Raw genomic sequence first — 16,185 nt, forward strand, 5'->3', positions numbered from 1 at the left:
TTTTTCAAACTTCTTCATCCATTTATATTTCTTTCAAATTTGTACAGGCTTTCGTGTTTTACAAACTTTCCAAAACCCAACACTTTTAAATACAATTTTAACATAATGTTGGTATATACAACAAAGGAAATGTCTTACGACCTCCGGTTACGTCAGTTACATTAAATTTGACGGTTATTCAAAATTACTTCACCACGGGTGATATGTTGCACGATCAAACTATATTAATTGTTTTAAGTGCAGATAGTAACCTTAAATAGGTTTTATATTTTATCATTCCTTTCAAAAACCAGAAACTACTGGAATTAACTTTTACATAAAACTCGCAAGCTACATAGTAGCTGTTATGTCAATTACTTTTGCATGCACTAATCGCACAAATTGTACTCAATTTGCAAGTATTTAATGCTAAGAGACGGACCATTATTTTTTGGAGGGGGGGGGGGGGGATGAAAAATATTGAAAAAAATTGTTTGCAGGGCCTGGAAAGACAAAAAAAAATTGTTTGCAAAAACGATATGTATAACAAAAAATAGTAAGAATTCGAAAAAAATTGTTTGCAGAGGTGCATAAACTAAAAAAAAAGTTTGCAGAGGAAAATTTTCTTCCCCCCCCCTCCAAGAAAATAATGGTCAGTCCCTAATACTGTTACACTGTTATAAACCAATAAGGACAAAACGTTAATTTACGCCGAGTCAAATCGTAAAACTGATAGCGCGCGCTCTAATTTTGCTCATAACTGCATTGTATTAGTTGGGCTCCCGTCTTTCAATTAAAAATCTTTCCCTTTAGTTTTATGGAAGTTATGCAACCTGAGGTCTGACGTTAAATTATAAAAAAAATCGTTGAAAGGGGTGGCATAAAACTACATGTACTTTTGCGTGGTTTTGAAGCGAATTTATGCTGTAAAATGTAACTGCGGAGATCTCAAAGCTTATAGAATTTTTTTATAAATATTTTAACGCGATTGTGAAGTATTTCTTTCAAGCAATCAACACTGGCTAACGTAAAAAAAAAACAAACAAACAAACAAACAGATAACAACGTTCCAACAGTATCATTCCACGACTGTTTAAAGGATCTAACAGCCGTCAATCATATGTTCTGACAGGAAGCCATTTCAAAGAATGAGTCAAAAGACGCACATTCCATAACAGACCCACGTGACCTGTCTCGTCCAACTGTATTCCGTCTTTTCTCGTGTGAAAATATCTTACACGATAATAATTTGCCGTCAATGGCAACTAGATCAATCTGCTGTCTAGTGAGATTTCCATGCTTGGAACAAAACCGAACTTTAATTTGCAGGATTTGATTATTGTGTCAACAACTTGATTATTTGTGTCAACCACGAACGGGGCGAAGACGATGATATCCTCCTAAAGCTACGTTCTGTCTGGTGAGGTTCCTTATTATAAGACTCAAACCAACGAAACTGTCGAAGGTTTCTACGATAGTTACCACATCGTCAAACTGATTTCACCGTACTGCGAGTCCCACCGGTAGAACGCCCTAGCCACGCCCTTGCTGATCTGGAGCTGGCATCTCCACTTGCCATGATGGCTAAGTGCTGTTGTGACGTGCGTGAACGTCTCCGACTCGAGTCGATTTTCTTCCTTGAACTTGTAGATTCTGTGGCCCACGTCGTTCGGTAAGTAAGCGGTTCGCCTGCGATGTGCGCAGCGGAGACGGTAAAACAGTGTTACAGAATCGTCGTTAACCCAGTCTCCTGTCAACAAAAAAAGAAAAGTTAATAAACATAACCATATATTGGGGGCAGCTACCAAGGTGAAGGGAGATGTAAGGTAGAAGTCCGTTCCAAGAACAGAAGTGCAGCTACTCTCGTAAGCTTGTAATTCTACTGGACCTCTTGCGTGGCAGTTGCTATTGTTTTGGGGGCTAAGGGCATCGTTTCTTTTTGTTCTACTGTTCTCTCAAGGGTAGCACCCATTCATTTAAGACTTTGGGAGAGCTGCTACCTAACCCGAGTGGGATTATTCTACCCCCTCGGACGGAATGCTAGTCCCCCAGGTTTGCCGGAGGAAGAATGCGGTGTCACGCAATTGTGGAGAAAGCCCAGCAAATTAGAGGAGAGACACTCTGTGTCGACTATATACAGGCATGCGTTCAAAGTAAGAGAAATTATAAATGCCACAACTTGGCAATTTGCCAGCTGACGAAACGATAAATTTATGATTGAATGGTCCAGTGACAGTCATGTCAGTCATGAGGTTGTCTTACAGTCTTACATAAACTCGCATTAATTGGGGGAAACCTTCCGACTAATTTTGTAGCGACTCAAATAATCGTCCAGGATGTGTACTTGTGATGTCAAACACAGCATAATAATCTGACTTACCGCCAACATGAAGAACATAAGTGACAGGCGCAACGACTTTGACATGGAATTCCCCGTATGCGGAAGAAACATCTTGAAATCCTGTCATGGGCTTTTCTGAGATCCAGTGGCCTGTATTCACGTAAAACACTTGCGTAGGGACATTCCATTCACAATTGCATACCCTGAGGATTCGGTCAGACCCAGGAGGTCCCTGTTGACCGGGGGTGCCGGGTTCCCCCTTTGCTCCTGTAGGCCCTGGAGGACCCTCCGGGCCTCTCATCCCCCTGGGTCCTTCCTTCCCCCTCCAACCGGGGACTCCATTCGTTCCATTGATCCCCGGTTCACCAGGAAGTCCCTTCCTTCCTCGCCGACCCATTAATCCGGGGTCCCCTTTTTCGCCTTTAGTACCCGGGATTCCGTTGAGTCCATTTCTGCCGGGAGGTCCGTTTGGTCCTTGGGGGCCTGGATGACCGGGAATTCCTGTAACGAACAAACATGACTTCAGATATGAAACATGATTCGAGTAACTTATATCACAGGAAACCCGACAAAGAGAGGCTTAATTTTGTAGAACAGTACTCGACAAATGACAGGAAGCCATTAGGAAGTGAGGATGACTAACGATGGCGAGGATGGAAATGAAAAACAATACCTAACACTCACTTTAAGTTAAGAATCCTCCTTGCATTTAGTTAACGTTTGTGAAAATTCGCCATTAATTTCCTTGAAAACCATGCCGTTAAAACGCATGTTCTTTAGTCGAATACTTTCGTTCGACTGCTACACATTTTTTTTGAAAGTTTTGGATACTATTTACAACTTTTATAAAAATCTTCCAAACTGAGAGCATTAATTTCAATTGTGCGCAAGCTTTATATACGATTTTCAAGATTTTACATCGCCCACACTAAAAATACTGAATCGATGACTTTCGAAACGAGGTTGTAACTTCGAAGGAAATTCAATATTTCACATCACATTCGTATTGTCTGCTACAAGTTGTCTTCACTTTATTCACGAAACGTAAGATGTTTCCTTTCTATGATTTATAAGAAAAATATTTGCTGTACATGACTCATGCTGGCATCACTTAAGTTGTTACTAAGATATCGGACTACTGGGCGTTTCATTTTGTGGCTGTTCACACTCCATTTCCTTGAATTAAAAATAACGTATTTCAAGAAAAAAAATTGTTGACTTCTTTATTACACGAGGGCAATATCTAATCTATCCTGTGCTTGGCTTGGGTTTTTTACTTTGTCCGCCATGATCTTGCTTTAAAATGACCGGAGTACGTGAGAAAATGTGTTTAGCAACTTAACAACTCTGCTGAACGATTAGGTAAAGATTTCAAATATAATAATTAATTTTGAGCCCCGAGGCGACTGGTGTTTTTTTCCTAAATCAATGAATATTAACCAGATGTCCATGTATGATACACCATTTGAAAGGTATTGATCAGAATAGTTCATAAAACATGTTATCAAATAATAAGAATGTTATGGCTTTGAAAGAAATGGCTTTAAAATGTAAAAAGAAAAAGGTTTAAAAATATGTGTATCTCCATATATAGTAGGTACACCCCAAAACAATAGCTTATTTTGCAGCTCTCGGTGTTATGGTTAATTTCAGTTATCTTGCATCTCACATACATATCAGGAAAAAAAAGTTTCAAAAGTTATAGGGGTGGTCAATCAAGTCACAAATAGAGGGGAGGAATAGTTTTTGTCTTCAAAATGCAGATCTTTCCAAGCCATTTTGGTGGCAAAAATTCAAATAAATTGGACAAATACTGACCAATTTATGGCATCATGTGCCAAATGGCACTATCGGGGCTTAGAGGGTGATTATTTCACGCAAAAACGATCTCTGTCCAGAGTGTTGATTTAGCTTCGTTTAAGAATGAAATCGAACACTGAGGTATGATTGGACTTGGTAATGGCCAATTGATTTCTTTAAGAAGGTTATACAAATAAAAAGTTGAAATATGCATCAACTGTCAAAGCACACGCCAGGGAGAATATTCATAAAACCGCAGAGTTTTAAAATGCGTTTTGCCTCAAGCAAAGGTGTGATAACCACTTGAAAAGCAGTTCTTATGTTAAGTAATGGTGAGGAGAATGTGAAAACATGACAAGTAAGATAGACGATATAGATCGGCGATACAAGGGCAGAAAGATTTATGAATACAAAAGCAAGCAAGCCATATTCGCCCGGGATATCCGGCATACTTTTTTGGGAAATTTCTCTAGGCAGAAGTTGTCGCAACTCTGAACAACTAGAATGTTATTGAAATATTTGCATGGAAAAAAAGAAACTGCAGATTCTTTTTCATGCGACGGGGGAACTATAAGAATTTATTAAAAACCGCCCTTTGATATTTATGGTATTTTTAAAAAAGCCTCAAAGCTTCTTCATGCATTAAATCTTCTAACCTTATTGGGTTTTTATAAGAACAGCAAAACTAGCACAATATTATCTGTCATATTCGACAAGGAAAACTTGAAATGCAATTCTTTCTTTTGTTTTAATTTTCGATATAATTGGTTGCAAACTTACACTCATATTCAGGGATTTAACTTTTGCTGCCTAAGTAGACTTGCTCTATTTTAGTCTAAGCTTTGATCGTAAAAAAAACTGATCTATTTTCATGTTTAAGAACTTCTGCCAACAGTATTGGCTACCAATCTTTTTACACGTAATTCTCTATTGAAAAAGTGCCAAAATATTAGTTTAAAAATAGCTTGATTGAGATAAGCTATTTGTATTCCTTAGAAGAGTGTTACACTGTAGTAAGTGAAACAGGAAATTGAGACATTTTCTAAGCAATATATACCTGATTTTAGTGCTAGAATAATCTGTTGAAAGCTCACTGCTATATTGCACAGCCTTTGAACGAAACATATATTCCCTGGAATAACTTTCACGGAAAAGTTTACCTAAAAAAATATTTGCGCTTATCTTGCTTGGTATATTGTGGTACAGTGGTTGCTACATTGGTTCGAACCCACGAACTACAGGTCCACTGCTCTACCATCTAAGCTACAAAGCTATGATGGGAATAGAGCGTGAGTGATTCCTAGTTGATTCACTCAGAAATATGCCTGAGGATAATTCTATATAAAAATGCACAGTAAATCCTGTGAATTAAATCTGCGACTCTGAATACGACGATAGTCAAACAGTTAGGGACTTGTAGTAAGGTTCTCAATCTAAAATCCCTTTTTCAAACTAACCCGTTTAAGTAACCTGAAGAATTTACTACTCAATGAGTTTAAAATCTAACCTATTAAAATCATGACGACATGACACCGATTCAGCTATTTTGTCCTTACATTTAAAGAAGTTAAAACCTGCCATAAAATCCAAAAATACTGAAGTAATGAATTTTGAGGACAGGCACCAGCCCATGAACAAAAAATATAATCTGTAATAATTTTAACGGAAGAGTTGACCTGAAAAAGTATTCACTCAAATAATGACATGAACCATCAAGAATAATGGAAATGAATAACATAAAGTAACATTACCCTACCGTCTGCTCATTAAGTTTTTTGCGGAGAAAACAATCGTTCGAAAGCTCTCTTTGAACCTGAATTTGTTCATTAAAGCCTGGTTTTCACCAGCGTTGCAAGCACAAGCGCAAGCACAAAAAAGGAGACATTTCGACCCTTGTGCTTCTGCTTGCGGCAAGCACAAGGATCAAAATGCAATGCGCTTGTCTTATGCTCGCTTCGAAGTTGTTTTCACGGTGAAATAAGAGCTGTTTTCCTTGCGCCTGTACTTGCATAGCTAGTGAAATCCAGGCTTAAAAAGAAGCCTTGTTAATTAACTGTCTTCAATTTAACTTCTCTACTACCATCGTAAAAAAGTAAACCTTACCATTTCTCCCAGGTGTACCGGGAATTCCCTGAAATGATAAAAAGATACAGTGTGAGTTTCCTTGTAGAAAGGAAGACAAAACGAAAGACGCCAACTTGACTGTAATTACACCTAATATGAAGCATATTTCGATTCAAATGCCATGGTTTGACAGTAAGACTATTTCTTTTGTGTATGTAACTCTTTTAGTGAAGCTAAACCCGACTACTAACCAACAACATCGTTAACAGATCACTTATTTGTTTATCGTTACTGTCAAAGGCTTTTAAAACCTTGCGCGAGCTAAAGAGCTAACAGAATTTTAAAGCGCGCGAGCATGTGTTATTTATTGCGTCATATTGCCAGAGATACTGCAACAGATAAACAAACGACATTGCAGGAGTTGAGCGCTTTCTAAAGTTAGGACTTTACAAGGAACATTTGGATTCAAGGTAACTCAAAACATTTAGCGTTCACTTCTGCAAGACAGTGAGCTTACAATACGTTGTTTTTTAAAACTGCAAATACATTCTCATACATTAACTTTCAGTTTCAACCAAGCTAAGCTAGGAAACATTGAGTCTGTAACTGAAAATCATTCCGAAACTAACTTCTTAAATTCCACGATCTTCAGACAACTTCCTTTCTCCAGCAGTTTATGAATTTAGCTAACCGTTTTGTTTTTCGATCAGCCTGTTCGATACCTTTACAAGACACAAAACTAACAGAATTCGTGTCAAAAAGGTTGTCCAGCACCTATATGCATGGCGCTTTTCTGAAATGCTGTAATCTGTTTTCAATTTGTACAAAAAATGCTGAAACAACTGTTATGTTGTTTATAATCCAGTCTCAACCTTTGCCTTATGCCATTTACTCTTAACTGGGTTTTCAATTTTGATACAGTTGGACAATTTCGCGTATAGCTGATAAACGATTCTTGATTGCAATTGAATGTTGACGAGAAGAGAGATGGCATTGACCCCGTCCCCTCCCCTCTATTTTCCTATTAATCCACCCCCGACCCATCCTCCCACGTTTCTTTCTTCACGGACTAGTACGTCACAAAAGGCCTTCGATAAGAAAACGGGCTTTTCCGTTGTTTATCACGTAGAACTGGTTAGAGAATGAACCTTTGTTAGTTGGGACCCACTGAATTTAGCAGTCAATCTGCAAGGGAAAGTCGACATTTTTTCTTAAGTGTTATTATTGAAACATTCACGAACAAGGCTGTTGAATCTAACCCACACTGAGCTCTTGTGTTTATTTGCTTTCTTTTATAAACAAAGTCGGAAGATATGAACCCATCTAACATTTACTTTTGGAAAATAAATATTCCTGCAAAACTAGAGTCGCAACGGACACGAAATTGTCGGCTTTGTGGTCTCAATTCTAAGAACTTTGGCATTCAAGCAATTCTTTCCCACTAAGTTTGGTGCAATTAGCGGCAAAAAATAGTCAACCACAATTTCAATTTTAGCAAAGATTAAAGCACAATGCAAAAACCGCAAATGTATGCTCAAGAGGAAGAGAAGGATCGTGTCAAATAAGTAGAGTTAGTAACTCATAAATCATTCTTAATAACTTTGTAAGAATGTGTAGGAGTTTGCCGGCAGAGATTTGGTTAGTTCCAAAGTTATCACCATGAAGCATTACATTCTACATGAAGGATGCAGTTTGCTTAAGAATAATCTTACTGTTGCTATCACTTCCTTTAAATTCTCTAACTTCTCTGAGAAGCGGAAAGTTTAATGACAATGAAGTTACGCAAGTACTGCTATCAAAAGTATAACCGCATGTTGATGTGGTGAACTCGTTAAAGTTTTCCATGCGTTTAGGGCCCTTTAGCAATTAGTTGACAAACGGTTTACTTGCAGATCTATTCAATCGAAATCTGAGCATAAAAATAGATGACTTCGCTCACGCATTTGCTCGTTTCTTATTGATCAGATAATTTTACCAAATTAATTAATCTCGTTTTGTTGATGGGGTGTTAAATGAGCATTTACTCCAAACGAACACTTTCCTCGAAAGCGCAAAGCTAAATTTACGAGCGTCATTTCGTGACAAATACCTTGCTTAATCAAACATGCGAGCCTTGTGGCATTTTAGTTTTTTTTAGGACCTGTTCTCGAGTAAACAAGTCTTACAAAGCCCATTTACTGGCTGACCAAATTAGCACGTTCGTATTGTTTTGGATGGGCTGACAAGTTGCTATCAAAAAGGCCGCTCTGATATACATTGTACACGTACTCTTTAAACAGCGTCTGAAGCTTTGCCCTTCATAAAAGATGTTCGACGCTAAACGAACTCGAAATATCAGGAACTAGCTCGCATATTTACTTTCCGTAAAGGGAATTTCAAAAAAAAACATTTAGTTCGTTCGTCACTAGTCTCTCTGATATTGTATTAGAAAACGTTGTGTTTCACTGCCATCGACTTTCAAAGATTTCTTTATCTTTTTTATCTCTATAACAAAACACCGTTTCGCAATATAACCAAACGCACAAACGTTTGACACTAAGCAAACTTGAAGTACATTCGAAATTTTGTACGCGGTGAGAACATTAATTTTGCCCTTCAACTTCTGTGATCCGCTTTAGAACAAAAATAACGAGCGAGGTCAAGAGCTTGTGTTATTCTATATTGGAAGCGTGCTATTGAGTAAAAGTGTTTTGTATCATAACCAGGTGAGAAGAGAGAGTGAACGCATCTATAAATGTCAACATTTCAGCGAAATCCACTCAAACGAAAAAAAATTTCTTCCGCGGTGCGACTTCTTTGCACGACTTTGCTAAAATAATGCTTCTTTGTTTACAAAGCTGAATTTTAAACAGCACTACGTTTGAATGAAAGAGTAATAAATGTTTTTCTACTTACACAACAAGTTACGGTCTTGCAGCGTGAATTTTCGCTTTCGCTGCCAGTGGAGTTCGTCTCTTGGCAAACGCTAGATAAAGAAAATGGCGGTCAACATTTTGTAAAAAAAACTTGCGACGTAGTTTTGCCTTGAGCTTCAGAGTGTTGTTCTTTCTTATCTCACTACACTGTAATTATAGTAGCTTAAGACCCCAAGGTTTTCTTGAACCTATGCACACTGAATGTCGCAGCAACGAAACGACACAGCGAAACAGAGAGCTTACCTTAATGTTGGAAGTCGAGAACATGCTGTAACCAACAGGAGTATTATCATCTGACAGTGACTGAATGAAGCCATCCTCGAATGCAGCATGCAGTGATAGCTCAACGAGTGTCTGAAATTAATTCAAAATTCGCGTTGTAGATCAGTGCCTTATTACCGTAATAAATTCACTTCAGAAATCAGCGGTGCAGAACCGTAAGGCCTATAAACAGGCGAGAACAGCGAACAATACTGAATTAAATTTCTAAGACGTGCACACAATTAGTTTGCTCAATTAGGCTGTTGCCCTTGGCTAAGTTCACCTTGTGTAAGGCGAATATTTTCCTGATAGATTTATTATTATCGCAAAGAACTCAACAAAGACATGACCTCTGATCAGTAAAACCCTCTCCCTGTATCACGAATATGACGGATGTCAATGCGAATAGCGTACATGCTTTGAGAATGTCCAATACTGAAAAGTTATTTCGCTGCCAAAAATGCTTGTTTTAAGTTTTATCACGGAACATGGCATGTTTAAAACCCACAAAAGTAACCCACTTTTATGCCACTGTGATCACTATGAATGAATTTGCACTTATTATACACACTTGAGTGGCAAACATTGTGTGTTCTGCCTTTTTTCGTGCAAATTAAGATGCAATGCTGTGTACGTGTGATATACAATGATGTATGTACTTAGCTTAACACTTCACGGGTGATATAACCTTACCAAAAACCTCTTTGATAAAAATAATAATCCGATTTGACTTTAAAAGATACATTTTAGACAAGTCGTTTTTCTCAGCAGAGCAGACTTGTAAAAGATACATGTATGTTCTGGAATTAATTCATGTAAACAAAAGTGAAAGAAAGCCCTGATTAGCAAAAGTACTTTAATCATACTTAACTTGAATAAAACATTAAATCCGAGACTTGAGCAGCGATACTCCTTCGATTTTGGCAAGTAAATAAAATTAATGTTTGAAGGCCAACATACCTTTTTCATTTCTTCTTTTAATAAAAAAGTTCAAAGAAGCTTAAACAGAGTGTTCAAAAGATTGCCTGCTAAGTCGTCTAAAAATGGCTTTCACACTTGTTCAATATATCTTACTTAATTTTCGTAGTGCTTTCATTGATAATTATTTCGATGACTCTATCAATTTAACTAAAATAGAAAACAAAAAAGGCTTAATCAAGGGAAATAAAAGCCCCAAATGCGTCATAAAACGGGGTATTTTAACAAAAACAATTTTTGATTCATCGATAACATGAAAACCTTGTTGGTCTTTAGTAGCCCCTTTAAACCCCAGAACATAACTTTCTATAAATACGTGGCGCTTCTGGGAGACTAACCTCTTTGCACCCAAATATGTTGCTGTCTTCTTCGCAAATAACAAAAAAAGTATTTCGTGTTTTTCAAAAAATGTATTTTCCGCTAATTAAAAAGACGATGGGGCTCGATTATCTTGCAACCAGTGGGAGGCCATAAACTCTTAAACCCACCTACACGTTCCATGTTACTGCGGAAGCCAGTCTATGTAATATTGTTGCACATGGAAACCTTCACTGCTGTCAAATGGATTGTTTATTTGGAAAGAAGGAGGCCGGATAACTAAGATTATGAAAAATTAAAACGAAATATTGCTAATCCCATATATCTCGACACGACTGATTTAAATGTTCTTTATGTTTTAGGCTAAAAAATGAAACTTGTAACATAAATAACACGACAGGGTGAAGTACAATTCGTCAAGTGGTAAACAAAATCGGAGGGCGCTCTGCGTGAGTTCGATTTGTTTAATCACAAGTATGACTACAGACCGAATTAAATGACACAAAGTTCTGTTGATAATTCATCATTCTCTAAAACATAATCAGATGATACAATTTAGACAAAGCGAGGCCTGCGCGTAATTAATCATCTATATGAAAACATTTGAAGAAAAACGCCATTTGTTAAAATGTTTTGGGAATGTAAAAAGAGAGAATATTCTGTCACGTGAATTGAGGAACCCATTCATGTGCTCGGCACGCGATTTTGTTATTGGACAATGGACTAGCTGTGTTATTGGACACATTGTTACTTATTGTGCACACCTAAACTGCTCGTGCTCAATTTGGCGCGATTAATAGAGCGTGCAAGAACCAGAAGGAACATGCACGAACAAATAGTTTTTAGAATATTTTGATTTAGAATAAAAATGGGAATAAGTCATCCAAAATAACGCCCCAATAATAACACTAACATCCTAAAAGGTATCCATTCACAAATTATTGATGTCAGTTAGAGTTGGACAAATGATTTTGGAATAATAAATAGTAGTAAAAGCAATTAAATTAAAAAAAGGATAAGTATACACATATATAGAACACAAGAAGTTGCTGGATGCAAATGTAGTAATTAAAGATGTGAAAGCAAAATTAAATAATACTTTTTAGCTGTAATAGGACGTGTATTACATATTTGGTTAATCCTAGTTATTGCATTTATGGTTATTCGGTTTATTGCATTTATAGTCAAATTTTACTACATTTATGGTGAGTAAGTTTATTACATTTATGGTTAAAACGTTTTAAATTATTACATTTGTGGTAAATTTTTATAACATTTTGATTGGTGTTACATTTATGTTTTTTATTACATTTATGGGTGATAGGCACCTTTTTGGCAACTTTTCACATTTCGATCAACATTTTTCTCTTCGATCAACCTTTTTCCTTTCGTACAACTTTTTGCATTCTGGGCAATTTCTAGACCGAAGATTTCCGAAGATTGTCCAAGTGTTACGAACGCTTCCGAAAATTTTTGATCTTTTCCGAAGATAAAGTTTGCCGAAGATTTCTGAGGAAGAAGCGAAAATGTTTCAACTTCCGGCTTCATTTTTTTCGATTAGCTCTGCCAGAATTCAGTCGATATTCAAAATGGACAGTCCTGTGGAAAGATCTATCCAACCTGTATTAGTTGCATATCACAAGAATCTGCTGACGTCACAAGTGGTTGAATGGCCATTCCTCCAAATCCCGGAAAAATCCGGGCTTAGCATAATCAGGGTTAATGTTTTCGAGAATTTTCTTAATTTATAGAAAACAACGGATTTTTTGGATCAACTCTCAAGCAACTTTCTTTTTGTAATAAAAAGCAACTTTTTGGATTTTTTGAAGCAACTTGCGAGCAGCATTTTTTTTTAATTTCGCGCATCTTTTTGGGAAATTCTGAGCAACTTGTGGACAGCTCTAGTCCAAGTAGCCTGGTTATAACAGTAATGTAGTGCATAGTTTTTCAAGGATTTGGGTTTTATATTAGGGGTGTTTTTTTTTTTTTTTTTTTTTTTTTTTTTTTTTTTTTTTTGTTTTTTTTTTTTTTTTTTTTTTTTTTTTTTTTTTTTCTATTAACATCAAGTTTCTGATATGGTTATCGCTTAAATAATTGCCTGTGTTATGGTTTAATTACCGAGATACATGGAGCCGAAACCAATTGTGGAATTGCACGCATTTTAGGCATCCTAGTGATGAATGGTTACGGCAATTAGATATTTTGAGGAGCGCCATTACGTTCATGGTCTGTCCCCTTAGAATTGATATTAATTTCGATTTCAAAATATATAATTTTGGCGAAATTTTAATATATTTAATACTCACAATATCTAAATTTAGTTGCAAACAATACAACTCAGCGGAATTGTGAAGCAGTTAACTTTATAAAATCGAATTAAAAACTAAAATATTTGATTTCATGGGTTCACCGAGACAGTGTTGTTTGTTTTCGCTGAAAACAAAATGATGCTTCAAGAAAACTGAGAAATTAAATGTGAACGGATTGGAGCTTTGCAGCATGTTTAATAATAATAACAAATAATAACAAATAAATAAGAAGCCACATCAGCTCCAGTTAGTTTTCATGTGGGCCCTCTATCCAGGTCGAATTGGAATTTAGAAATGTAAGTTTTTTTAATGATTACTTTTCACTTTGAGCATGGCCATAACAGATTTAGTACAATAAACTTGTTTATCTTTTTGTATTAAGTTGCGTCTGTCAATTTTCTTTTAGAAGCACCACCTTCGGTTCACTATTTAAAAACGCGTCCGAGTGCATTTTCGAGTGCATAGAGACGCACGAGGCGCAGCCGAGATTTAGGATCTTAGACCTGCCAACGAAGCTAAACATGTAAAGCTTTCTGTCACTTATTGCTTGTACCTTTTGTGTTTGTTATTGTTTTTGCTTTGTCTTGTAAATCAGGTTCACACAATATATCTCTGGAAATCAAGTTTATTTATATAGTCTGCCAGACTAGACGGTGCTTCTAATGTTTTTAATTCGCTGGACCCTGTGTCTCACAGGGTCCAGCCACTAAAACAATCTTTGCTTGCAAATGAAAGAAATTCAGTAATTTTTAGGGGAAAGGAATTTGCCATACAACTTTTAAATGGATAATACTGCAGCACTTGAAATGATTTATTTACTTTGAGATGGTTGCCTAGTAATTCCTGATAATTTCTGATAAAGGTTTTTGCCAGTCGGTGCTTCTATGCGAAGTAGCCAAAAAAAAAAAAAAACTGTTTGCTGTAACGAGCTGCAGTTTTGCTTTTTAAATCTAGAATTCTACTGGAATTCACAAAGGACTCCTGGAGTTTCACTGAAAAGTCAAATCGTCCGCCTTCGTGCTTGCCATGGGAGAAGAACAACATCTACGTAAAATTGATAACCTTAACCTTCCACTCAATTATATCGTTCAAAATTCTCACATTTTAAAAGCATTAACAATTGAAAATGCAAATAGACTAATTAAAAGGCCAATACATTAAACGGTTATTATATATAAATAAATAACAGAGGAATCAAAATGACATGTATCTGCAGAGTGATCTGATTCAAAGTCTTGTCTCCCGAGAGTTGTACGGCTTCTGTGTAGGTTTGCACACTGGTTTTTCAATGAATATATATTTGCTATTTCCAGACGCTGAATCGAAACCAGAAAGCACTAATATCATTAATAGAGATTGTTAATTGAAGGACCATTACAGTATCGTAGCAACGGACCAACTGTGTGGGCTGTTTGAGGAAAAAAATTCTTATCTAAAAAAAACATACAGAATATCTTTGAAGGCCCGCTCAGTTTTTATAATCCTACGTTTCTGCGTTTTGGCTACAACAACGTTATATTTATTGGATAAACTGATATTTAAGGCTTTGTGTCAGTTTTTATGTCACATTATAAAATAACAAAATTTGAGAAAAGTCATAAACTTCGTGTGATATTTGGATGAAAGCACATCTGTGTCATGTTTTCGAATGTTTGTGCATTTTGTGCAAATGTTTGCCTATTTAGTTTACCCTTACTAAAGACATTGTAAAGACGATATAATTCTACTTACTGATACTAGTAAGGCGCTATTCTTTGAGGCAATTGCTCAACATCTGGGAGAATTGAAATCCATGCTGCAAAATGATCTACGCGACCGGTGGCACGAACTGAAATCTACCACGAATCGAATTCGAACAGGTTGTCGATCATGTGACCATTGATTGACTGATTGCGTGTGGAACCCAGTCGAAGTGCTAAGAAAGTTGCATAAAGTATAAATTATTTGGATATATTGAGAGCGATTTTGCGGCTGAATTAACAAAAAAACAACTAGTCTGAAAATGAAGTAAACAAGTTAAACTGAGACAAATGGAATGCATTGTTTATGACATGGCTATATCAGTATAACTAATGAAACGTTTTACGCATAGAAAAAATCCAGTTTTTAGTACAATAAACAGTATCGAGAAAAATAGGGCATTTTTGACACTTAGATCAAAGCTAATATTTGTCACGAGTCAATAAAAATTGTTCTTGAAATCATTAAGTATTGTCTGTGATAGGGCTTTATATGTGAATCTCATTTCTTATGTTCTGCGCAAATAGCCAAGCAAATTGTTCTTCTTACAAAGGTGTTCTGATCAAAAATCTTTCAGCCTAGTCGCACGCCTTTTTGTAATCTAATACTATTACAAACTGCAGATTTGTTTTGGTTTTTGTTGTTGTTGTTTTACTTAGGAAGGTGGAATACTCAACCATTTCATTCGGGAAACGATTCAAACTCTATAGTAGCATTTAATAACTCTGCCTGCACTCGAGAAACTCTAGCTTGATCTTCCACAATTAAGCCAATTTTCGACCCCGTTAGGATAAGCAAACAAAGCGAAACAAGATAAAAGATTGCGGTTAAACCACCTACCTTACTACAGAAGAATTCAGCATGAGAAATTCGCGGTGAAGACAGAATGATTTTGCTGCAACTGAAATCCTTTTGATCCACGTCAGATAGGACTTACATTACCACATCCACCCTCTTCAAAATCTTGTCCAATATTCCGCGCAGGATAGGTTGGCGTCCGTAAGGCCGGGGGACGCACTGCTTGAAAGCAATTTAGCATAGATTCATATCATACCTTGCATAAATATCATATAAATATTGCGGCCAAATATTGCTAGCTATGAGTAAACCTTAACAAACAAAGCTTGCTCGTGTGCGAGAATGCCACTCAAAACCAAGTACAAAATACACCTAAAAGCTTATATAAATACGATAGACACTAATCATAACTTCAATTAAACTTATATCTATTATTTTTCTCTTATCTTTCTATCAATATCATTTAGTATTACCGTTTGACTTGTAAACTGTTTTATTGGTATTTTGTAGCTAGATTTTTGTTGCTTTTCCTCGACGTATTGAAGATGCTGTGTATTAAAGAGTTTTGCTCTTTCTATTGCAGCCAGCTTTTGTTCCTATATTCATTAAATTATATGTAAAAACTAAAATATACCAGTGGACACGATACAGGATGCTAAACTGGATCAATTTTTAAAAATCT

General features: G+C 36.4%; 2 protein-coding genes across 4 annotated transcripts in view; one reads left to right on the top strand and one right to left on the bottom strand.

Annotated features, from left to right (window-relative positions):
* Positions 1-15,652, bottom strand: LOC144659767 (uncharacterized). Of its 3 annotated transcripts, XM_078520267.1 has the most exons (7): positions 15,546-15,652; positions 14,697-14,880; positions 9,343-9,453; positions 9,080-9,149; positions 6,224-6,251; positions 2,360-2,821; positions 1-1,729 (listed from the first exon to the last, which is right to left on the bottom strand). In XM_078520267.1, exons 3-7 carry the CDS (start codon positions 9,429-9,431, stop codon positions 1,458-1,460), a joined length of 921 nt encoding a protein of 306 aa, XP_078376393.1. In that variant the 5' UTR covers positions 9,432-9,453; positions 14,697-14,880; positions 15,546-15,652; the 3' UTR covers positions 1-1,457. The 3 variants fall into 3 exon arrangements, with proteins under 3 accessions (XP_078376393.1, XP_078376392.1, XP_078376394.1); XM_078520266.1 differs by lacking the exon at positions 14,697-14,880; XM_078520268.1 differs by lacking the exons at positions 14,697-14,880; positions 15,546-15,652 and adding an exon at positions 10,677-10,695.
* The window catches only part of LOC144659766 (protein FAM221A-like), a 26,942-nt gene continuing 17,023 nt past the window's right edge, over positions 6,267-16,185 (top strand). Inside the window, exon 1 of the mRNA XM_078520265.1 lies at positions 6,267-6,654. The gene's annotated coding sequence lies outside the window, so the exon portion shown is untranslated. The remainder of the gene's footprint in view (positions 6,655-16,185) is intronic.

Source organism: Oculina patagonica, chromosome 7 (genome assembly GCF_052425735.1).
Source record: "Oculina patagonica isolate OP01 chromosome 7, crgOcupat, whole genome shotgun sequence".
Classification (NCBI taxonomy): Eukaryota; Metazoa; Cnidaria; class Anthozoa; order Scleractinia; family Oculinidae; genus Oculina; species Oculina patagonica.